General features: G+C 37.8%; 1 protein-coding gene across 3 annotated transcripts; it reads left to right on the top strand.

The window, feature by feature from the left end:
- On the top strand, nucleotides 48–22961 carry EMB (embigin). Of its 3 annotated transcripts, none has more exons than XM_021380797.1 (11): nucleotides 48–236; nucleotides 4797–4880; nucleotides 7024–7113; nucleotides 8460–8549; nucleotides 10875–11049; nucleotides 11647–11735; nucleotides 15128–15255; nucleotides 16462–16744; nucleotides 17520–17553; nucleotides 19305–19378; nucleotides 19977–22961. In XM_021380797.1, exons 1-10 carry the CDS (start codon nucleotides 149–151, stop codon nucleotides 19360–19362), a joined length of 1119 nt encoding a protein of 372 aa, XP_021236472.1. In that variant the 5' UTR covers nucleotides 48–148; the 3' UTR covers nucleotides 19363–19378; nucleotides 19977–22961. The 3 variants fall into 3 exon arrangements, with proteins under 3 accessions (XP_021236472.1, XP_021236474.1, XP_021236473.1); XM_021380799.1 differs by lacking the exon at nucleotides 48–236 and adding an exon at nucleotides 455–600; XM_021380798.1 differs by lacking the exon at nucleotides 48–236 and adding an exon at nucleotides 2041–2146.

Genomic DNA, 23475 nt, shown 5'->3' with positions numbered 1-23475 from the left:
CCCCCCAGCCCCCCCCCCCTCCTCGGAGCCGCCGCGGCCCACTGCGGGGCCCGGGCCGTCCGCCTGCTGGCTGCCTACACGGCGGCGGGGCGGCCCCGGGGCGCTGCTCGGGGCGCGTTCGGCAGCAGGAGGCCGGCGGCGGGGCGGCATGCTGCCCGGCTTCTGCCGCGGGCACCCGGGGCGGTTGCTGTGGCTGCTGCTGCTCTGTCTCAGCCTCCCGGGCGGCAGCCTCGCAGGTGAGTGCTCCCTCCTGGGCTGGAGCGCGGGCCCTGGGACCCCGAAGCATCCGTCCCTCAGGCGGCCCGGCTCGGCGCCGGCTTGGCGGCGGAGCTGCGCTCTCCCTCATCCCCTCCGGGCGTCGAGGCTGGCGGCCGCGCCCTGCTGCCGCGCCCCCGGCATCGCTGGGATGACAACCGGGATGTGCCGGGCTGCCGGGCGGGGTCGGTCCCGGCTGCCGCTACGCATCTCCGCCTGGGCGCTGCTGCCCGCTGTGTGCCCCACGGGTGGAAGGACTTGTCAGCGCGCGGGTGTGGGGCCGGGAGCGGCGCGGCACTGCTGCCGTGTGTACCAAATAACGTGTCCCTGAAGTCCTGGAAAAAGGCAAGTCCTCGTAGGTTTTAATTCGAGCTAATTTATTAAAATATAATCATGAGGGTTGGAAGGATGTTTCTTAGAGGATTTTTCTACTGCGTTCTTAAATGTCACGTCTGAAACACAGAAAAAGCCGTTCTGGGATGTGTTTTTCACTGGTGGTGTTTGGTAGCTCAGGAGCTGAAGAAATAAGCTCATGTTAATGGTTCTGTTACCGATGGCTGTTCTTGGAATCGCGGCAGAGTGGTACAGAACGGTAGGATGGAAGAACCTCAAGTGCTGGCGTTTGCTGGCAGGGAGCACCTGGTGGCCGGGTGGGCAGCTCTGCGTGCTGAGACCAGCTGTGGTGCATGGCAGTGTGTGTGTTTCTTGGTGCCCCTGTCAGGCTTACAGGCGCTGAGAGGAGCTGTACTTCTTGCTCCGAGGTGATAGCCTCCTTAGAGTTTGTAGCAATTTCACGAAAAAATGTGAAACGGCGGAAAAAGTGTCTTGTAGTTCTTAAGGCTTGTGCAGAGTGTGTTTTTATGTACACACACATAAATCAGAAAACCTTTTTGACAGTGTCTCCGTGATGGAAAAAGTTTTATGGCTGTAGGAGCCTGTGAGCTGTTCTAGGGCCAAATGATGCTTATTTTTTGTTGACTTACCACCATAACTTTTACCTAATGGTGACTGAAGCAATTCTGAATTTATGTGACATAATTAATGGAATGAGATCCTGTTCTGCTGAAAAAGAAAAATAATTAAAATCCCTGTCTGGGAAGCAATTTCTTTAAATCTACTGTCTCTATAAAATGGTAGATATGATACCTGATTTTTGGGAAGATACCAGAAGTGAACCAGCAGCTTTAGTACCATCTGTATGTATAAAACAAGGCTATTGCTTTTCAGACTTCTGCTAAATGCTTTCATCTTCATACAAAAAAGGTTCAGTATGGAGAGAGGCTTCATACTGCAATTTCTGTGGTGTCTTAAATCCAGGGAAATAACGTATTATTACTCTTCTGTTGTGTGCATTTGCAAATTACTCTCCAAGTGCTCCCAACGGAAGTTCTTGCAACCTTGGAGGCAGGTGCATTGGCAGTGCTTTCTGGTGAAGCTTGGAAACAGTGTGTTCTGGAGTTGTGCAGGTTCACCAGGCTTATTTCTAAACATAAGTTAGTAGTAGAAGCAGCTGCAGGAAGTGCTGTATGCACAGGGGCTCCGCTGAAGAAAGTAAGAGTTAGGTGTCCCTCTGCCGCTGGTCAGGCTGGTGCAGACAGGCCTCCTAGGTGTTCCTTTGGGTTATGTAACTTGAGTAGAGTTCCTACCATTCTGTTCTTTTTGTCTTTTAGTCTTATTAACTGTTTAATTGCTTCAAAAAATTTAAACCATCACTTCTGCATTGGGCTTGGGGTAATTTCTAACTATTAATTGCCAGGACATAAAGTTCTTCAAACCTTGCTGCTTCATTTGATTGCTGCTTCAGTTGCCTGGTTTAGTTGCACCATGTGCTGCCAGATTGCTTTAGAAAAATCCACCACATCTCATCTGCTATCTTCTGACCCTAAAGATGGTAAGCAGCTTTGCAAGCAGAAGATACACCCGTTTTCTTGAGCTTCCTTGTTGGATTTTTCTGGTTTGCCCTAAAGGAAGGGCTTCTGTTGGGGCTTTTGGAAGCCCCTTTTGGATCCTCTGGTGCCTCATGAGAGCTGGCACTGCAGCTTTTGCCTTCCAGGTGCCTCTAGGAGGTTCTGGCTGCCAGTCTGGGGAGCTGCTAAATGCTTGTGCACTTCCACAGAGAGTAATTAATTGACAAAAAAAATATTAAACTAATTAAGCTAAAGTAAGCCAAATTTTATCTCAGTCTTTCTCTACTCGGCCACTTTTCTCTGCTGTGTTTTTTGAAGACCTTTCAGTGGGCCAAGGAGGATTCAAAGTGGTAGGATTCAAAGTGATTCATATAGATTAAAAAGCCTGATATTGCTCCAGTGATTACAATTATAGTATAACTCCACTTTATCACCCAAATATTGGCTACGGTAGGAAGTAGAGGGAAGGCAGAAGCATAAATCAGTGGCCTCATACTCTCACCTACTCTGTTCTCTGTAAAGATCAGGGCAAGCAGAGCACATCAATCCTCATCATTGCTAATGCAATTCAATTATAGACTAAAGAATTTCAGCCCTTAGTCAATAGTTTGAGAAGTTATTCCACTATATTTACTTATATTGCTCCCCACCTTCATCACACTCATCGTACAGCAATGGCTCATCTTCATAGCATAAGCTGTGTAGCAGTATGTCTATGACAGGACAAGAGGTGCTGTGTTACCTCTATACCATGTAGTTCTATATGTGAGCAGGTAAGAACCAAAAGGTAGAAGCAGTATCGATGAGAAATCACACTACTCAGCTGCTCTCATTTGGTTTATGAATCAAAGAGGCAAGCCATGATGAAAAGCCTATTAGTATGCAAAACATGTTGCAGGTTATCTGGCTTCCTTGCAGAGAGATAAGAGCTGGTGTACAGGCTGGTGCCTTCTAAATTTATCATCTTTGGGGATTTTAATTACTATGCAGGTGATACGTCTACTAAGCTGACACAGGATCGGGTGAACCATGACACTTTCAGAATGCCTCAAGATGATGCAGACCTTTCTTCTATTTTAACCTTAATATCAGGAGCATAATAGCCTTCTCTGCTCTCACCACCTGGGTTAAGAAGGGGATAAGATTTGGTCTTCTTACCAGCTGGGTCATAAGCCAGCAGGTACTCAAATTGTGCAGATTCCTCTGTTTTTTAAGTTCCTTGTGTGAGGTGAAGGGCCCTGGGAGCAGTGCGCTAATTCACTGTGAGAAATGAGAATGCCAGTTATGAAGAACTGCTAATGCTCTGGTGGCAGATTTGTTTATATATTTATACTCTTTAACTAACTTACTATACTCTAGTTCAAACTGCTTGAAGTATGGGGGACAGATTGAGAGCTAGGCACGTTTCTGATGCAGTCTGCAGTAACCTGTGTGACTCATGAGACAGTTCACAGGTAGTCTGTGCTTCCAGTAGTGAAATTGCATAGGAGTGTTAGTGGTGGTGTTCACCTGTAGGAATGAGCAATACCCTGAAGGCACATGGTTCTCAGCAGGTTTGAACACACTCAGACTGTGATTTGGATTTCCACTTTTTGCTGTATGCTTGCTTCTGTTCTGAAGGTCTAGTAGTGCTTATTACACCGTCCTGTATCTGATTACAACTGCAAAACACAGCATATGTGCTTTTCTTTCTCTGGCTACAAGCACAGCTTTGTGACTGCTGGCCAAATCAATTAAAAGGCACTGAGGTGATGTTGCTCAGAGTACAAGGAGGAGCGCATCCTGCTGCTGTGGCTGTAAACTATGCCCTGGAATACCAAAACATGTTAAGATAGTGTTTATTTTAAGCTATGCCACTCAAATGTGGGAACAAAAGGGAAGCTGCAAGCATCTGTTTTAGTAAATCATCCGGGGGCCTTGAGTTCTCATCAGAAGTGGTACAGTGGAGTGCTCCAAGTAAACAATTTATCTCCTCCTACCCCTGCTGTTCTTTTTCCTCAGTCAGGAATGCAAAGCAAAATCTTGGTGTCTTGTCTGGCTCTTAAAAAAAAAAAAGTGTCAAATCAGGTTTGTGGTGGTAAGGAAACTAGAAATATTGGTTAGCAGTACTTGGTGAAGCCTGTGTTGAGTGAAACAGATGGCTGTTGTTTTGCTCATGAAGATTGTAGTAGATGGAAATCTGTCACAAAACAGAGTAGACAGATAGAAGGTTCTTACAGATTTGTTATTGTGTTACTGAATCTGCCAGTCTGTTTTAAAATAATCAGCTAGTAGCAGTATTACCAGCTGGAATGGTCCAAGCTCATGGATAAGGTGGGATTTGAGTACAGGTTATCAACCTTATTATTCTACTGAAATATTCTGAAGAGTAGCCAGGCCATCTACAGGAAAAGATAGGAACACAAAATTCTCAGTTGGGTTTTTAGAAAAGTCAGGTAAAAGATACTGCCTCTGTTTGAATTTTCTTGCCTAGAATAAGCTGAACACAACTAGTGAAAAATAAGTTTTCACCATGTGGTTTTGCTCAAAAGTCAAGAAAAAATGATGGTTGTAGTCTGAGGGGAGGATACTCTATTTGTTTTCACTAACTAGACTTAGTTCTGAGGGAATAAAGTTTCTTTAAACCCTTTTTAGGTCTGTTGATGACAACATGGGATGCCAATCATACTCAAGAGAATGCTTTGACTCAGATGCACACTGGACTTAATTCATCTCCTGGTAATTATTTTATTTCAGTACACCTAAAGCTGTAATGCTCTTTCCCTAGTGTTACCATTTAGTATTTAAATTTCTGTAATAAGTTGGTGAACTTTCTTCAGAAGAAAAAGAAGCAAATGTATTATGTACACCCTTTTAAGTCACTGCAAAAGTTCGTATTGTAAGCATCTCAAGGACTGTGAAAAAGCTGCCCAACTACAAGATGTATGACATTCCCATCAAATCAGGCACCCTCCCTAGAGAATGAACAATTCCCAAACTAAAAGTGTCGTAGAAGGTTCAGATCTAGCAAACAACTGATAATTTTCATGTGAATACTCTGCTTTTTGTCCTTGTATTAGTGAGATTTGTAATCCTGTCCTTGCATCATTTTACCTTCATCTATGTATTTTTTTAATTATGTATATGTACCAACATTCTGTTGTCCCTGCTGTTCATCCCCTGTATTTAGGGCCCTAATTGGGATAGGAAGTGGAGGGTATGTTGCAGACTGGAGAAGAAATGGATTATTGTTGATTCCCACCTTTCCTTTCTTCATGAAGATCAGAGCAGCAGGAGTTCAGCAGTGCACCAAAACTCAGGCTGATTAACACAAATCAAACTTGGACTGGGTTGTATTTATATGTGAACTTATGGCAAGTTATGACAAGTTGTCCTAACCACTATTCTGCCTTTGAAGATGATAATGCTTGTTATCTGATGTTCAACTTTAGAGCTTTTAAGCAAAATGTGAGAGACCTAGAGTAAGTGCAATAGCTATAAGTTCAATAACTTTCAATATATATGCCCACACATGTATATGCCAGGTGAAATACACAACATCTGATTAGTTTTGTTTAATAGGTAAGATCAGGTAGAAGGCCAGTCAGTATGAGAAGCCTATCAACGTGTAAGCTGTTTTATAGGTTGTCTACTGGTTTGGGTTTGTTTGTTTTGGAGGTAGAGAACAACCCCCATACCAACTGATGCCTTCTTAATCTGTCACCTTGAAGGATTTCTGTAATCAGGTGATGTGTATAGTGGGCTGACATAAACTCAGGTGATCCATAACAGCCGTGGCATGCTGTCAAGGTGTTTGCACGCACAAACAGAAGAATGTTCCCCAGACCTTCAGCCTTCATATCTTTTTTCAGACATAAACATTTGGACTTGTTTGTTTGCAAATGAGGCAGAGATTGAGGCTTGTTTGCACTCTTCTGTAGAAGAACAGGATACTGTCTAGTGCTAGGAGACAGTTTCATAATTTGGTTGCTTTTAAAAAAAAAAGTTAATTCTGAAATACTAGTCAGGATTGGCAATAACGCTCTGGTATCAGTGGTTACTAAATGAGCTAGCCTGAAGTTCTTCCACCTTGTCCACCTTAATATACGAGTTGAAGCAAGGGAGAAGGCATGGAAGATTACAGATGGCACAAGCCAAGCATAAGCTGACATGCTGTCAAAAAAAAAAAACACCAAAAAAACAAACAATAACAAAAATAACCCCAACAAAACAGAAACTTGCTTTACAGAATGGGCAAGCAGTTTGAAGGCATGTGGTACCTTCGCTAACACTTGCTCAGAGATACCGTGAGATGCAAACCAGTAGCAGGGACTTCTTTCTCAACCAGATTCTGACAACAACTGTGGCTGAGGGGCATTCTTTTTTTATTTTATTTTTCTAAGAAAAAGGACCATATTTCATTTTTTTTCAATGCAGTAAAGGAGAAGAACAAATAATTTGAGAATGTTTAGGCTTTCAGAGATGAGATTTCTACTGCATAGTGATCAGCTCTGCCACCCAGTGCTTAGAGAAGGCCGAAGCTGTAGCAGTTTTCTCTTGACTCCAAACAGGAACACTTTGGGACCTTCTCATCCATAGGAGATCCATAGGATAAATAAAAAAGTCTCTTTCCTTCTTCAGAAACTGGAATCATTTTCTCCTACAGTTTTATATAATGAGGCAGATTCAATCCAGAGTTACTGATCTTATTTAAGATGAATTATAAAATAACTTATAATAAAACTGCTTTGCAAGTATGTAAAACACATGACTTAAAATGTTTGCAGTGGAGGAAAGAAATCTCTATTTTTTTCTGTTTCAAATTAAGTATTAGAAAAAAACTTAAGTTGATTTGTAACAGCTTTGTTTTTAAACATTTTAGAGCCCATAACAACTACACAGACTGTCAGCCAAACAACTTGGGACAGCGTTTCAGATCAATTGACACTTGGACATGATGTATCTCCACCTGGTAAAAGCAATCAGATGTCTTATTATACATAAAGGGTTAAGTTCTGCTGAGTGTGTGCTTTTGGTCACTGTTTCTGTTTTAACTTATATAGTAGTTATGGAGAATTTATATTATATATTTTTTATATATAATTTATATTATAATTACCAAGACGAGACAAACAGTTTGACGTCAACAGTGTTTAAGTTCTGTTTAAAGCTGTATGGGAAGGAACTGGAAACTGAAAAAAAATGAAAATTTCTGTAGTTAGATTGAATTTGCCTTTCTTTCAAGTATAGTTTCTTTTGCATTTTCACTGTGTACTTGAGTTTGCTAGGAACTTGTATGCAGATAACAACAAAACATTTATTTATGTAGATGTGAAGGGTGATTTTTCTTTAGCTGGTCTGCATCTGTTGCTAAAGCTACAGCTTTATTAATATTCTTAATTGCTCTATTCTTGAAATGTGCAGTGATGAGCATAAACAGAGGCTCTTCCCACAACTACCTACCTGATAACTGTGTCAAGCTTTGCAGAAATTTACGAAGGTAGTCTCTGAACAGTATTCTGTCCATAGCACTACAAAACAGGGATTTTTTTGGCCATCTTATCCCTTTTAAATGTCACTTTCCTTTCCAGGAAAGGATTATGGTTTTGTCAGACAGATGATAGTACATATTGATACCCTTTTTATGTGGGGAAGGAAATTTCCCTCAAGTATATCGGGAGTTTGATGGAGCGGTTTGGAACATGAACCATGTTCCACTGGAGCCAAGGGCATTCCTGTCTTTGGATTCTAGTGGAGTAGCATCTGAAGTAGATGGTCTGTGTCTAGCTTTATTGCTATTAAATTGTTAACATCCTAGATTGTAGAGGTTTGAGAAATAACCATGTTCTATCTGTTATCATCTTTTTCTATTACTCTGAAGTTTATTACTTTTCCAAGTCCAGCTTAACTTTGCTGTAGTCCCATAGAGGTTCAGGACTCATTCCTAAGCTTTAGGAGAAGTATGCATATAAAAGATTCTTTGAAACAGGCTGTGAAGTAGACAGTTACGGCTTTTCTGGAGTATTCTGAAATTTAAAATTACAGCATTGTATCATAGTTAGAAACCATATTCTGAACTGGTGTAGTTACTGTAATGATAGCCGTATATAACACAGCTACTTCAAGACTGTGGTTACAAAAAGAAAATATATGAAATAATCTTTATAGGAGGCAGCTTTGGCAAGGGTTTTGTTTTACTGCATTTTATTTTTAATTTTTTCCCTAGAGGATTGCTATAAGAAACAATTGCAATACTGTATTTCTTAATGATAATATTTATAGCTTTATAACATATCACTACCTCCGCGACCTTGTTAGGTCCAGATCTTACCACGTCAGATTTTAATGAGGTCATCAAAGTGAACAAGTCTAAACCCCCTTATGTTGAGTATGAGGTGCTCCTTTCAGGTGAGTATGTTGTTTTCTCTTCTAGTTATGTTATATTGAAAGTCTCTTAATTTCATGCAGTATTTTTTGTGAGTTTTAGAAGCACTTAGGATGCAACTTATTGAAAAAGTAAGTTGTTCAGACTAAGTGGTGATTTCAGTTAAAGATGAATGAATTTGTTGCATTTACTGTTGTGGTCTAATAACTATTTTGCAGTGGAGAACAAGACTTGTATTTTAATAAAAACACTAGTAAAACAATTTGTAGCTCTCTGTTCTTCCTACAAGTCAATTCAAGTAATAATTTCTTCGCTTTGGTGAAACCATTTGGAGAGATAGTGTAAGGTATGGTGCTTTTTACCTGACTGGTGCTAGCCAGCTTCTCAGCATTGCAGCTTTTAGAGCAAGGAGAAGAGACGAGACAGCCTGTTTCCTTGAGGTAGACATGAGTTTCCCAGTTGACAAATAAGAAGTTAAAACCAATTTCTTGTACAAACGGGAAAAATGTTTTAATTGGAATTACTTATGGGAAAATGTGAAGAGATCAGTTAGAACTCCTTTACAAAATACTAATATGATATCTTAAGGACACACTTGCATTGCACTTATGCTGTTCTTCTAGCATTATTTTCTTCTAATTTAAAGTAAGGTACTTAATGAGGTAGTCTCTGTTTCTCGCTCCGTTACAAGTACTCTTGGTGCAGAGATCCCCTACCTATCAGTCTTCCTAATCACTAATCTTCAACAACATAAAGGCTTCATGTTCCATTCATTGTGAGTGTGGATTTCTTTTTAGACAATCTCAAAATTGCATTCTGTTTTTTAACTACTGTGATTAATCTAATTCTAAAACTGTCACTACTGTAAAACTAATTGCATTTTCAAAATTACTTTGGTCATAAACAGCTAAGGTGAGTTATGCTTAGTTCACTCATTGAGTTTAATAAATGGATCTAATAAATGAGCTACAGTGATTATAGCTCTGCTGTGTAAGATGGAGGTGTTGCACCTTTCAGTTTAACTCCAGGCCAACGAAGCTGTAGTACTTCAGCCAAAACTTGGAGTTCTGGGCATACAGCTCTTCTTTAGGCATTTACATACCTCTACCAGATCCAGTGGAGTTTCGATACTCTATGGATAGAGTATTCACTTCTTCTGCTTCAAGTGGGCTTGGCTTTTTAGGTAGGTTAACACAGCAAGTTAGTGAGGTACACCTTAAGATTTCTTTTCCTCAAAAAAGCTGCATTGGCAAGGCATCCCTTGAAAGAAAGGTGTGAGGGATCTTTGCAGCAGGCATAACCTGGAGAGGCATCCCTGCTGTGGGGAAGATCTTGTTGTGCAGGGAAGCTCAAGGGGCTCTCAGGCTGCTCGTTATTCATGGAGTGAAATGACTGACTTAGTCATACATTTTTTTTGGCACATGCTCAGGTGGCCCTCATCTGTTGAACCAGATGTATGTTATCAGTTCTTTCAGCCTTCAGTGTGAGACAAATTTGTGGTCAATTACCTGTCTTACCGAGGCCTTGAACATGACCAGTCCTGTGCTCGTTTGTGGCCTAGTGAGACCTTCACTGTAATGAGTACTGTACTCATATGTCTGAGCAAGGCCTTGTATAATGACCAGGCCAAAAGGAGGAAATTGGGGCAAGGAGGGGAGCACACAATCGTAGAACAGAGCCATAAATTGATTTGAAAATGGTTTGGTTTCAAGCTGAGTAGCTGAAAAGCCAGATCCAGCAAAGATATGGTTGTGGATTTTATTAGTAGGGCATTACCCATAATTTCACAGTATCATAAAAGCTTGTAACTGGCTAATTTGTAGATACTCAGAAATATTTACAAGTCTAACTCTTTTTGAAGTTAGTAATACAACTTTATCCTTATAAAAGCATTTTAATCCAAGAAGCGTTTATTCATTCCAGTGTTAGTAAATTCTGATTTTTAAATTATCAGATATGGAGTTGAAAGGGAGTTTTAGACTGAGCAGACATTGTTTCCTCTCTTGCCATCCCACCTTCTGTGAGAACTAAGCACTTAATGTATTTCTGTTTCAGGTTAAACTATGTAGAAGCACAGGTAAATGAATGTTTCTGTATGTGATCCCTCTAGGAAGCCTACCTGTAGAATTGAGCGACTATGCTTTTGCAGTCGTTATGTATAGCAACTCAATTATAATAAAATTTTGTCAAAAGCTGAATACCTGGTATTGTAGTTTTGTTTACACTGGAAAGTATAACGACAACACACTGTATCTTCTTGCAATTAGCATAGTTTTAATCTCTTGTTTTCATAGAATGAAGAAATAAGATGCTTTTTCTTAAAAGTGCTATTTTTCTACTTCTGTTAGGTGAAACTGGTTCTTCTGTGAAAAAAAACATCCCTTTGGGCAGTGCAGTTATTATTGAGCTGTCATGCAGACTGGCTGATAAATATTCTTACATGAAAATTCTTCAGGTGACTTGGAAGAGGGGAAATGAAACAATCAAGCACATCAATAAAACTGAAAATAGCTGGAGCATCCAGTAAGTAGCTGTCTTCACTGTTTTGCTTGCAGGTTTTAATGTACTGTCACATACATATACACAGCCCAAAACTAATGATGTTAATGATTGAATAATGTCATTAGTCTATCACTTTTCTGCTACTCCATATACACAAATGAAATCCATGTAAAGTACCTATAAAACAAATGGAGTTCAGCATCCTCTCTGCATTCAGACTCCTAAATTGCTTTGTGTTGGAGCTATACGAACCTACTGATGGACAAGCTTTAAAGAAAGCAAACAATACAAGTTATCTCATACAGTGTATGCTACGTTGGATGTATTTCACATGATGACACTCTGTCTAATTCGGTAACTTTTGTGTCATACTGCTTAAAGATACTTGGTTTTGTGTAAGTGCCTATGAGCAGCAAGAGTTAGAGTGGTATTTACATTCCTAGCTATTCGTGTGCTTTTCTGTTTTCTTAAAATGTTTTAATGATTCTACATTGCACTGAATCTGAATCTTACTGTTTCAACAATGTACGTCTTTATAATGCTAATTAGCAGTCACTAGTAAATACAGGACAAAAAGGAAAATGCAAACGAAATGGTGATTTTTTTTTTCTTTTGAAGATTGTCTATCTCAGAAAACAGAAAACTGGGAAGTTACACTTGTACTGTGAAAGGTGAAGAAAAATTTAGTGTGGTGTTTCATTTACAAGGTAAGTTGACCACTGAAATCCATTGTTAATAGCTCCTGGATAGTACAGAAATTGCAATTTAATTTGATAAGTGGCTGCTAAGTCAAGCTAAGTGAGAATCACTATCAAAGGCAATTTCTGTAGCATTGAGGGAGGAAGTTTTGAAGCAAAACTAAAAGCTTTTGTAACAAAACTTGCAGCAGCCAAAAGTATGTAAGCCTACTTTTCTGCTCCTCTCCCCGTAGAGGACTGATTTTTGTCTTCCTTCCCCATTCATCCAGAAGAAGTGAATGTTCATCACTTTCTTAAGGGGGAGCGAGTGGGTGGAAAAAGAAACTCTGGATAGTGTCTGAGATATTTTTTTGTAAAGTAGAACCAATGACTTGAAAGTTTGGCCTGTGACTTGTGTTATGAGAGCAGCAATGATTGGCAGAATGGAGGCAGGTTCTTAAACAAGTTCAGTTGTTTTTTTTGAAACAGCAAATTAATGCTTCAGTGTGTCATCCCTTATATATAGTGTAAGAACAGCCCTTATATAAACAGTTAGAATGTGCTTCATTGAGCACTGTGGGTGAGGAGCTGAGCACTTAAACTTGTCTTCTCTGATTTCACCCTTTGCAGTAGTAGGTGAAATCTAGTTGAATGGGAAAACATAGGAATGAAACAAATACAAGTTGCTGAAGTGGGACTTCTTCCGCTTCTCTCTTCACACCCTCCAGAGTTTGCAGTGAGTGTGGCAAGCATGTGATTAGTGAAAGCTCCCTGGAATGGTACATACTAGGAGGGATTCTGTATGAACACAAAACCCTAACTCTTCTCTTCTAACCCCAGGATGGTTTTATAATTTTCAAGCTGGCTTTGTTTAGCAGGGTATCTGGTCGTATAACTTCAGGAAATTTGTGCATTTTCAAGTCTTGAATAGTGGTGTTGATACCTGCTTTCAAACCTTCAGCAAGGTAAACTTAGATTGCAGTACAATGGAAGGACAAAATTTTAGTTTACCTAGACTTTCCATCTCTGACAGTGCTCATATGTTTTTCTTGGTGGATGGCTACCCAAGCGTGTTTAGATTTTAAAAAAGGAAAAGGAAGCCTTATTCTTTTTAAAGTATAAAATAACTATTTCAGTAACAAATGAGTGAATCAACAGAAAAGAAATCTTTTCCAGAACACCGTGCACAGGACTGGTTGATTTCTTACAAGAAGATGAGGAAAATTGCTTCACAGTCCTGCCACTTCTGATGCCATAAAAAATTACTGGCTTAGCACTTATTAAGATAAATATAAGAGTGAAGGAAATGGGAAAGAGAAATGCTTGAATCTTTCAGTCAGTAATGTAGTGGGAATAATTCTTAAACTGCATGAGATGAGTAATGTGTTGATCTAGATGCAGTGGCTAAAGTCACTGCTGCTTTGACTTACTCTGATAGCTTGCTGCCGTGCTCCTAGCTTGGCTTAACTCTGTGGGCTTGGGATTTAAATTCTCATGGAAGTCTGCAAGGAAACCATAACATTCTGAGTAGCTTCATAGGAAATTCAAGTTATTAAACATGATGAAGATTCTTCATGGGTATTTTAAACTAGTATGAGGTGTTGTAATAGTGGCTGTATTAGCAAAGGATATGTTTCATTTATGCTTGCACTTTGTTCAGGGTTTCTGCTTGCTTAAACAGCTGTCCGGGTATGTGCACTGTGAAACAACCCTGTTCTTTAAACTGCTGTGGGAATCCAGTATAAATACTAGTAGGGTCGCTTGCCTGTTAATCTCCAACAGTTTGCTGTTTTTGTTTGTAGCAGCAGTATTTTATCCCAAAATTCTGGGTGCTTTGCCTACAGAGGAAAAAAAAAACCACAAACAGAGAGGACTAAGTACACCTCCTTGCATGCATTCATGTATTAATTACTGTGTTATGGAGCTGGGTGCCAGAACGCATTATGGATATTCTTGTCCTTAATCATGTCTGAGGTCGTCACATGTCTAGAGTTGTGCTTTGACACTGATCAACGTGTCTGAGGTCTTTTTGACTACTGCAGAAGTATGTTGTGCTGCGTGCAATGTTTTTTGTATTTCTCATGTTCTTGTTCTTTGGCTTTTTTTAACTTTTTTTTTTTCCTCCTTGAATTAGAAAGTGGTAGCACATATTAGTGAAATTTTACCTGTTAGTGGCAGAGGTAGAAGTATTCTGACACTACTCTTCTGAAGTATACCATATTAATGATTAAAACAAAAATACAAGTGGAATGAGAAGACCTCATTGTTAATGAGGTTGGATTGCTAAATTGTGCAACAAACTCTAAGCTTTGGAGTGGTGGTGTTGTTAAGAATATCTGAGAAATTAATTTGAAATTGAAATTTTTAAGTTTGAACAGTTGCAAGAAGTAAACTTTGAGACAATTAATATTTGTTCGGCTAGGAAAAAGAAGGAATAGGAAGAATTTGGTAGGAATGCAGAATATTTTATCACAACTGCGGAAAGCAAATTCTTGGCCTGTTTGTTCTTCTGTGATCGAAACCATTTAAAAGATGTACTGGATCTGTACTTGGAAGAGAAAAATGAAACTTAAGAAATATACCTTAAAATAAATGGATCTGAGGAAAACATACTTGTAAGCACCTGCAGAATGAAGAAAATGAGAGGGTAGGGGAAACAGCCTATTGTGATATATTTTCTCAGATCTACGTCTGTTTTATGCCTTACTGTATTAAACAGTTCTTCTTGGGCCTCTGCTCTTATAAGGCTGCAGGATAGTTGCAGTTGTAATAACTGGGTCGAATAGTTCTAGAGTAGGAATCTGATGTTTTGTTTCTTGTGGCCATGTTCTGAACAAGTTCGGACCAAAAATCCTTTTTACTGGCATACATCCAAAAGTTGTTTCTTCAGCTAAGAAAATACTTAAACTACTTAAACTACAAAATTTGTAGTATGTCTTAATTACAAAATAAATAAACAAAATTACTTCTATGCAGGACTTCCTTGATAGCATTATGTGGTAGCATTACATCTGGAATAGAATCTGACTGGGTTTTTGCAAAATGAGTGAAATTGCAAAAAAACTTGTTTTTCTGGTGTATTAGAAATGAAGCATGTAGCGCAGCTGACAAGGAGGGAAAGAGGAAATGAACAAGGGTAGAAATCTGTACAGAATATAACTCTAGTTTTCAGTATCAGTTGGCAACTTTAAAGATTATACAGCAATTAAGAACGAAATTCTGTATAGAGAATATCAGCCTGAAATGACTCTTCATTAGGTCATGTCATAAATGATGTAACTATGTATGTTATTCAAAGGAAAAGAAAATGAATAGGCTACTAGAAATATTGATCTAGAGATACATACAGTAGTTACATATTATCATTCTGTAGCATAAACGTTTAGCTTTCACTTGATGAACTTTTCCCTACTTGTTCTTAGTACCGGAGATTGAAGGAAGAGAAAAACCTGTCATCAGTTATGAAGGTGACTCAGCTATACTGATTTGTAAAAGTCACAGTTATACTCCCATTGCTTGGACCTGGTACATGACCAATGGAAGTGAACAGGTAAGGTTCCAGTCTGTTGGCCAAGCAAAACAGTGTGACGAAAATGTACAGGCATGCTCTAAAGTATAATGACATCTCACTTCAAACTCCACAAACTGCATTTACATCAAAGTTGATGCAAGTAGCTGATTTCAGAGGGGATTTAAAAAGAATAAAAGAAAAAAACACCTGTGCAAAATTTAGAAATATTCATTATTATGGAGTTGTAGTGTTTATGTTCTCACATAGAAAAATAACATTATACAAAAAGTCCCTGCCTTATCCCTGTAGTCCAAATAAGAGAGTCAATTAAATATTATGTCTTGAAGTACATTTAAAAAAAAAAACTATATTAGTGGTGACTGTATTTCTCAAACCTTACTATCTGATAGCAAAGAATTTTATCATAGCAGGATGCTTATTTATTGATTGACTGATTTTTATACATGTAAGGTTTTGGAGATGTGAGGGAAAACAAAAGTATTTCTTTTTTTATCTGTTTCTCCTGTATTCCTACTTTTTATCTTTACAAATATTTTTCTGTTTCCTAGCCAATATGACCTGTTGGAGGAAGGTCAGTATGACCTCTGAAGTAAGTCTTCCTGTGGTGGAGACTATGGTGTATCTTCGTTCTGAAGGAGCTGAAGTATCTACTCAATTCAGCTCCTTTTTTGAAAACCAAGATCAGCAGTTTCCATCCTTTCAGGATCCTCATTAGCCTTAGAAGTATAGCCACTTTGTTCTAGCCCTTTTCTGGTGGAAGCTCTATGAGCAGTGAGAAAGTAAATAGATCAGTTTCCTCCATACTACTGGAGAGAAGCATTGAGTCGGGTGGCTGTCCTGGCTTATTTTGCAGCAAAGCAGCATTCCCAGCTCAGTCTCCCTGAAACCTTAAACTTTGTGCTGTGGTGGCACCTGGGCATTGGATTCCAGCTCCAAAGGATTGTTTCTGGAGAGTCAGTAAAGGCAAGGATAGCTTTCATTTTCAATTGGCTAAAGCAGGTCAAGTGACTTGCTCCCTAATAGTGCATATTTTCATGCTCTGAATGAAAAGGAAACCAATACTAGCCAGGGAAGGAAAATTCTTCACTTGAAGGCAGACTAAATGCCTCCTCTTATTATTTTACATCTCTATGTGTAGATATTTTATAATTGTTGATAATGTAATAACTTGATTGAACAATTTTTAATTGCAGTTGTAAAACTTAATGAATTTTCTATTTTCAGATTGCCATTAATGACTCCCTGATGTTGGACAAGTACATAATAGATAGAGCAGATCCTAGTGTAACCCATCTGAAAATACTGAAGCTCACCAAAGAAGATGATGGTGTATACTGGTGTGAAGCTGCTTTTGAACTAGGGAAAAGTAAAGGAAAGCTGAAGCTTAATGTTTTGACACTCATGGTGCCACTTAAGCCATTTCTAGCAATAGTGGCTGAAGTTGTTATTTTAATAACTCTAATTTTCATTTTTGAGTTTTATTCGAAAAAGAAAGAGAAACGTGGAGGTAGGGTTCTTAATCTTTTCAAGGTTTCTATTAAAATTACAGCTAAGTGTTTGACGTGACCTGTGCTACTTCATATACAAGATCTGTGTGACTCTTATATCTACACATTCTGATAAAGTATGCAGTGTTACAGGAAGAAAGTACTTCAGACTTTAAAATCTTGTCTGCAAGTCTTGAATTCAGTTATGAAGTGCTTTCTGTATTGAAATAGCTTCCCATAAAAGGTTTGGTACAGTCATTATTTTTTTCCTCATTACAAGACAAGTAAATTTGGAGGCTGTAGCTGTTACAGGAAATGCTTAGGAATGGAAGTAACTGCTAGTAGTTTTGATGGAAGAAACTTCCATCGAGAAAGAGAAGAAAGGGAAAAACGTGGACGCTAAATCAGTTCAATAATCCTGATTGGTGAATCAAATGCACATAGATGAGCCAAGTTAGATGTGCAAGATGAAGCAAGATTTGATATATATGTGTATTATATCTTTGTTATGCATTTGTATACTGTATTTTATCTATATGCTTGTATGTATGTAATATATAACATGATATGCATTAAAATCACTAATAGAATTTGGTAGAAGAACATTTAACAAATTTGTAGATAATTCCATTGGTTAGAGTAACAGAATAATTACAGACTTAAGAAAATTAAGCTAATAAAATAGCATTTGTTTTTGTTAATGCATGGAATTAATTATATAATTAAAAATACGAATAACTTTTCTAATGTGCGTAGTTAACTAAGACCTTACATAATCTTTTTTGTGTTATGCAGAAGATGAAAAAGAATTTGACCAAATTGAGCAACTGTAAGTAAGGAATTTATATACCAAAACTTACATAGTATGCATAAGAAGTGTTTATCTTTGTATCTTAGTTGGTAAGAGTTAATTAATGTGAATGTACAGTTTGTTCCCCTACTCCAAGACTATGTAATTCCAGAGCGCAGAATGCGGTTTTCTGACTGGCACTTAACTTTGGTGTTTGGAACATATTTTTACTTGTCTTTTGTTAAGACCACATCTGTCCTCATTCTATCAAGAGAAACACTCTCAGGTGGAAACTTTCCAGAAGAGGCTTTGGAAATCTTTGTTACGCATTTTTGTTCTGTCAGCATCAATACAAATGTCTCTAATTTGTGTGTGGTCAAAGCCCTAATTGTCCTAGGTGCACTGTAAGGCTAGAGGCTGGGAGCTGCTGCTGTCAGCTGCATTGGTAATTCTCGCTTAAGGAGCGGCCCCTTGCTGTGCTAACGGTTTGGGCTTCCTGGGTGCAGAAGTCAGAAGGGCAGCTGCAGGCACTTCTGCTGCTGTCCTACTGTTAGAGGGTTGATGCAGCCATGCTGGTTCACCCTTCCTTAGGAAGATGTGCTTTTAAAGGCTTGTTGACATAAACCAACTCCTTGCCTCCATCTCTTGAAGCCCAATTACTTGGCCTTTTTCCTTTTTTCTTTAAGATGCAGCTTAGCAGTTCCTTTTCCCTTTACATACATATTCCTATTTTGATTTCCTTCCTGTCCTTCTGAGTACTTGCTGCCTTTCATTTCTTGAGTTTCTTGCTGCAGTGACCTTGTTTCTGTGTGCTGTGTTCACTCTCCCGTTTGTTATTTTCATGCTAGCTGAAAATACATCTTAGTGTTTTTCCCCTTATCAAAACAGCTTTAAAGCTGTAATTCAATTATACCATGAAGTGGGGATTTGTCTTGGAAATATAGTATGCTGTTATACTGCTGAGTGTTTGGGGATATGTCTTGGGTTGAAATTAGATAAATGCCTTTGCACAGCCATGATTCTTGTAATATAGTTTCAGCATACTTATAATAGGATTGTAACATAGTGCAGTGTACTGCAGTATTAAGTTTTCGTGGTTGATGGAATGGGGGATGTTTGTGATGTCATAATTTTGATCAAATGTGTGATCTTTAATTCTCTATCTTGTTAGGTAAATGTAAGGAAAATCTATTAAACTGTGTATTTCTTGCCTGTGTATTTCCAAATCAGTTTTAAATTATTCTAACACTGCATGTTTCAACGGTTCTGAAGATAAATTTGTGTACCAGAAAGAATGGCTCTAAGTGAACACTTCTAGTCTGTTATGTCAAGTGATGTCTAATATATAGCTGAATTTGGTTGATGAAGTTATAATTAAAATGTCACATTCCACAATGTATTATGTAGGAGTATAGTATTCAGATAACTCCTTAGCTTAAAAAAATATATACTAGTTAATTCAATTCTAGGTTAAGTTTTGATTGTGATGAACACAGTAGAGTTACTTGTAGGCACGACAAAAGAAGCAGTGATAGGAGTGTTTCAGTCCATGTTTTGAGGATGTCGACTTTCATGGTGTTCATGTATTGTTTGTGGGTTGATTCTGAGGACGATTGAGTTGACCTTACTTCCACTTCGGTTACTTTAGTGATATTTAATCTTTTTTTTCATACAACCTTACATGCCAAAGTAAGAAACCCAAGTACATCTTAGATGCATTCTGGAGGCATGATGGTGCTCATCCTGCATTTCAGAATTCAGTTTTGGAACTTATCGTCTCTTTCTTGCAGTAAATCAGAAGAAAGCAATGGTGTGGAAAACAGTAGTGCAAGGCACAGAAGGATTTAATCTGGTTACTAGAAAGGTAAGTAAAGTATGAAATGTAGATACTAAAGCTTAATTTCTTTCTTTGAGTAGCCTAGTATCATAACAAGAATAAATTTAAAAAAAATCCACTGTCATTCCATTCTGTTTTTGTTTTTTTTTGATCTGGTGAAAACAGTAATAGAATCACTGTTTAGATGAAGTAATATATTGTCATTAATGACTTAATTTGAGCAAGAGAGTGAGTCCAAAGCTGTCTAACTGAATGCTGATGTCATTGTGGTTCTGTTCACTTATGCAGGCTTTAAGATAGGACTTAGATTAATCTCTTTTAATTGTTTGGTTCCACATCATGAAACATCTCTGTGAATATCAGGGTAGGTGCTGAGATGCAGAAAGATTGTTGATGAATCTGAATCCTGGGCTTTCAGGCTGTAATTTTAGATACTGAATCAGTAAGGATTCATACTCCCAAATTGAGTTTCAGTATGTACTCAAGCAACTCAAACTGGACCATTCAAATATTTTGTAAAATATAAACTGCTGGAACAAAGCTTAATTTCACACAAATATGGAAAAATATGGCAAAATAATGGAACTGATTTGGTAAGGAAATGTGTTTTTTCTTCTTTAATTAGGGAAGCTGAGCTTACAGAAGTGGAAATGGTCACAAAGTTAAAGAAGTATGCAGCTATCAACTGTGCTTCTCTATAAGCTCTTCTACAGTTGCAAGAAATAAGATGCTTTTAAAGTAGCTGTGAAATGGCTCATTTCTTATAAATAATGTATCCTGATATACTGCATTTAGACTCTTGCTGTCTGTAAGACTGATGTTTGTCATTTTACTGCTGAAAGGCAGGTTTTTCTGTTTAGATTTCATATTGTTGTATGACTGTGTTTAGTTCCAGCTTAGGACAAAATTAACCTTGCCTTTACTGAATGAATAGGTAATACAGAAAGGGACCATTATCAAAAAGGGAATTTCGAATACTTGTTAAAACTGGACTTGCAAGATCAGAAATGTATTTCCACCAAAGAAAATGCCTTTTACTGGCAGGTAAAGCAACTGTGTCAGTGCCATTTTTACCAAAGAGATGTTCAAGGGGAAATATTTATCATGATCTATGTAGAATAACGGTGGTTTTGCAATTGCAGTGAATATTAAAATGTCTTAATTTTAACTTTTTGCTCAGCTTCGTTTAATTAGAAGGAAGTAAAATATGTTCTGGGTACTTAAGAGATTAATTTCCATGAGATGTCCTCCTATATGGCTGAGATACCATATTTTATTTCCAAATAGGCTGAACATTCTAAATAGACAACAAGCTGAATGCTGTGCAGATTAGATATTTTGGCGTTATTTCAGAACAGGTGGAAGAAGGAAAAGGGATACAGTATCGTATTAAACATAATTGAAATAATTACTTGAGCAAATTACTGCAGCTCGAGAGCTGCAGAATCAGTTCAGTGACTACAGTTAATACAGAGATTTTCAGTAATCTACATACATGCCTCTTAACATACATTGTATAATTAGTATTCCCACTTGCGTATGGTATTGTTCTTTGACAAACTGCAATCAGAGTTCAGTGAGGGACTTGAGCAGCTAAAGTTTCTAGGGTAATAGGTAAAGCATGTTGAGTACCACTAGTTCTGTTGCACATACTTATGGCACTTTATAATTTCAAATGTACCAGTTAGTTGTAATATATATTCAGCAATTGAAAATGGAAAAACAGTTAATTGCACTAGTGGCCTTTGCTTGCTAATCCAAAAGAAAAATCAGAAGAGCATTTCTTTTTAGAACAGGGGAAAGTAGGCTTTTGAAGGATTTTTCTCTATAAAAAAATGTAAGGAAAAGACAGGCAGTATTTGAGAATTCCTTACAAAGTGAAAGGAAAAAAAAAATCTGAATTGCATTTCCTTAAGCGGCCATTTCTCTTTGAAAACAGGAAAAGGTATATAGAAAAATAAAATGGAAACAAATAAGAGGAAAGGAATTAAAGCTGTTTTACTGTTCCTATAAGTGAAAACATCAGAATTGTTTATTGCATATAGTTAGCAGGTTTGACAGTTCTAAATTACAGCCTAAATAAAAAACAGCGGGAGGAATACAACCATGAAATGGTAGACTGTAGGGGCTGAACACTGATAAAGATTTCCCTTGCTGAGGTACTGTGTTTACTGTATTTTGCCCTAGATTCATATGCATTATTAAAAGCAAAAAAAAAAATAATAATACGTTTGTAGGTTTTTATATGAATTTCTTATAGTAGCATTTTTGCTATAGCAAGTACATTTTTGCAGGTTAAAATACTTCTTTATATTGTTTGTTTGTTTGAAACATATTACTAGTCTGTTGCTTTTTGTATACAACTTACTTCTGCCTTCATTGAGCATTCCTGCTTGATCTCAAAATTGTGGTATGAGGTCTTGGCTACCTGTAAGTGAGTTGCATCAACAGTGGTGGGTTTTTTTTTCTTTGTTGTTGTTAGTAATAAAGGGCTGCAGTGAAAGCAGACTGGAACCAGGGAACCCTGAAGGAAGCATGTATTTTAGATGTATTGTGAATTCCTCCTCTCAGGACTGCAGTAATTTTGCTCCAACTGCCTGCTGAAACATTACTTTGATCTTTACCTCCCTCCAGTGTGCTCTGCTTGCTGTGCCTCCAAGGGAATTGGTGCTTTTGTTTCATTTGAGAAGTAGATCTGTTCCTCCTATGTTGGCCAAAGACACCAAATAAGAGCCACAGCAATCCCAAACCCAAGTATAAGAATACTGACTGATGAACAATTCAAATTAGAAGAACTTCAAGTTACATGCTTGGAAACTTATTTCCACTAGTTTCAAATAGCTTTGTAGCCTTATTTTCTTATGCCAAAACATGCATATATAATACATTGAACTGTTTATGGAAAAAAATAATCCAAAGTTCCAAGATCTGCAACATTTTACTAAAGCTGTCTTTAAATGGCCTAAATTTATTGTTCGTGACTGATAGAGCCTGTTTTTGTTGTTGAATCATATAAGGTTTCAAACTCGTAATGTTTGCTCCATCTCAGCCAAAATGTTTTCTTTTTCCATGAAGAAGTTTTGTCTGATTTGCTTATCTATTCATGCTTTCATTTAAAGAATAAAGACTGTACTCTTTTTTTCATTATTAGGGTAATATTTTCATCATCTGACTTGCTGAATTATTTTCAAGTTGACATTAAAAGTTCTACAACAGTGCCTTGAAGGAAGCAGTATGTCTTAGCCATGGTTAAGTTAATCTTTTCTCTTTTTGCAGTATGTTTGTTAAAGAGTTTCCTCTGAAGCTTAACAGCAAATTCTGTTTTTCTAGTAAAAGTACTGAGCCTAATGCTTTTATCACACTTGCCTTATTTTACATTCTGATTTTATACAGTGCTCCTTTGACTGTTTTATTTTTTTTTTGCTTGAACAGAAAGATGTATACAGAAAATGGAATATCTTCTATATGTTTATGTATTTGTAATAGAGTAGTTACGAGTTCTATGAAGTAGTAATATTGTACTTAGAAATAATTCAAATAAACTTCACAAATCTATAATGTTGCGAGTGTACTTATCCCCTTCACATCAATAAAGTGAAATTAGACTTCATTTCTTTTCTTTGTCCATTCAAATTAACCTTGAACAAGAAACACTCAGGATTTCTTCTAACCTCATCTGCTTGAGCGCCAAGCTGCCTCTTCTAAGCTCTAAAAACTTTTAGGTAGAAATTGCCAAGGGAAAGTGATGTCCACGTGATTTCTTTCTAAGTGCTTAATACTACAGCTGACCTAGATTAATACTTTACAAATTTACAAATCTAAATTACAAACTAGGAACCTCTTCTGTTTCCTGTGTTGATCAGGGGGAAAAATAGGTATTTTTCCAGAAGGGGAAAAAAAAAACAAAACTAAGTGGAGACTAGAGTTATGCAGGTGAATCTCAGCATCTGAGACTACTTTTTTTTTTTTTTTTATGAAGCATGGGGTGTCAAAAGGCATTTAAGATATTGTTAGTCTTCCCATGAAGACAAATCTCTGCAATTGGTTTGGAAATATAAATAAATACTAATTTCTGCTCTCTGGTTTAATTAAAAGACTTAACATTGCTTATTTCATGAGGTTTC

Source organism: Numida meleagris, chromosome Z (assembly GCF_002078875.1).
Source record: "Numida meleagris isolate 19003 breed g44 Domestic line chromosome Z, NumMel1.0, whole genome shotgun sequence".
Taxonomy (NCBI): domain Eukaryota; kingdom Metazoa; phylum Chordata; class Aves; order Galliformes; family Numididae; genus Numida; species Numida meleagris.
The sequence above is the reverse complement of the archived record's forward strand: the minus strand, read 5'-3'. Positions and strand labels throughout refer to the sequence as shown.

Bases quoted from the DNA above. Each gene is read 5' to 3' on its own strand.
- EMB (XM_021380797.1), top strand. From the start codon at position 149: ATGCTGCCCGGCTTCTGCCGCGGGCACCCGGGGCGGTTGCTGTGGCTG. The intron at 11,736-15,127 runs GTAAGTTGACCA...ACTTGTTCTTAG, and splicing joins TGTGGTGTTTCATTTACAAG to TACCGGAGATTGAAGGAAGA. The intron at 15,256-16,461 runs GTAAGGTTCCAG...TTCTATTTTCAG, and splicing joins TGACCAATGGAAGTGAACAG to ATTGCCATTAATGACTCCCT.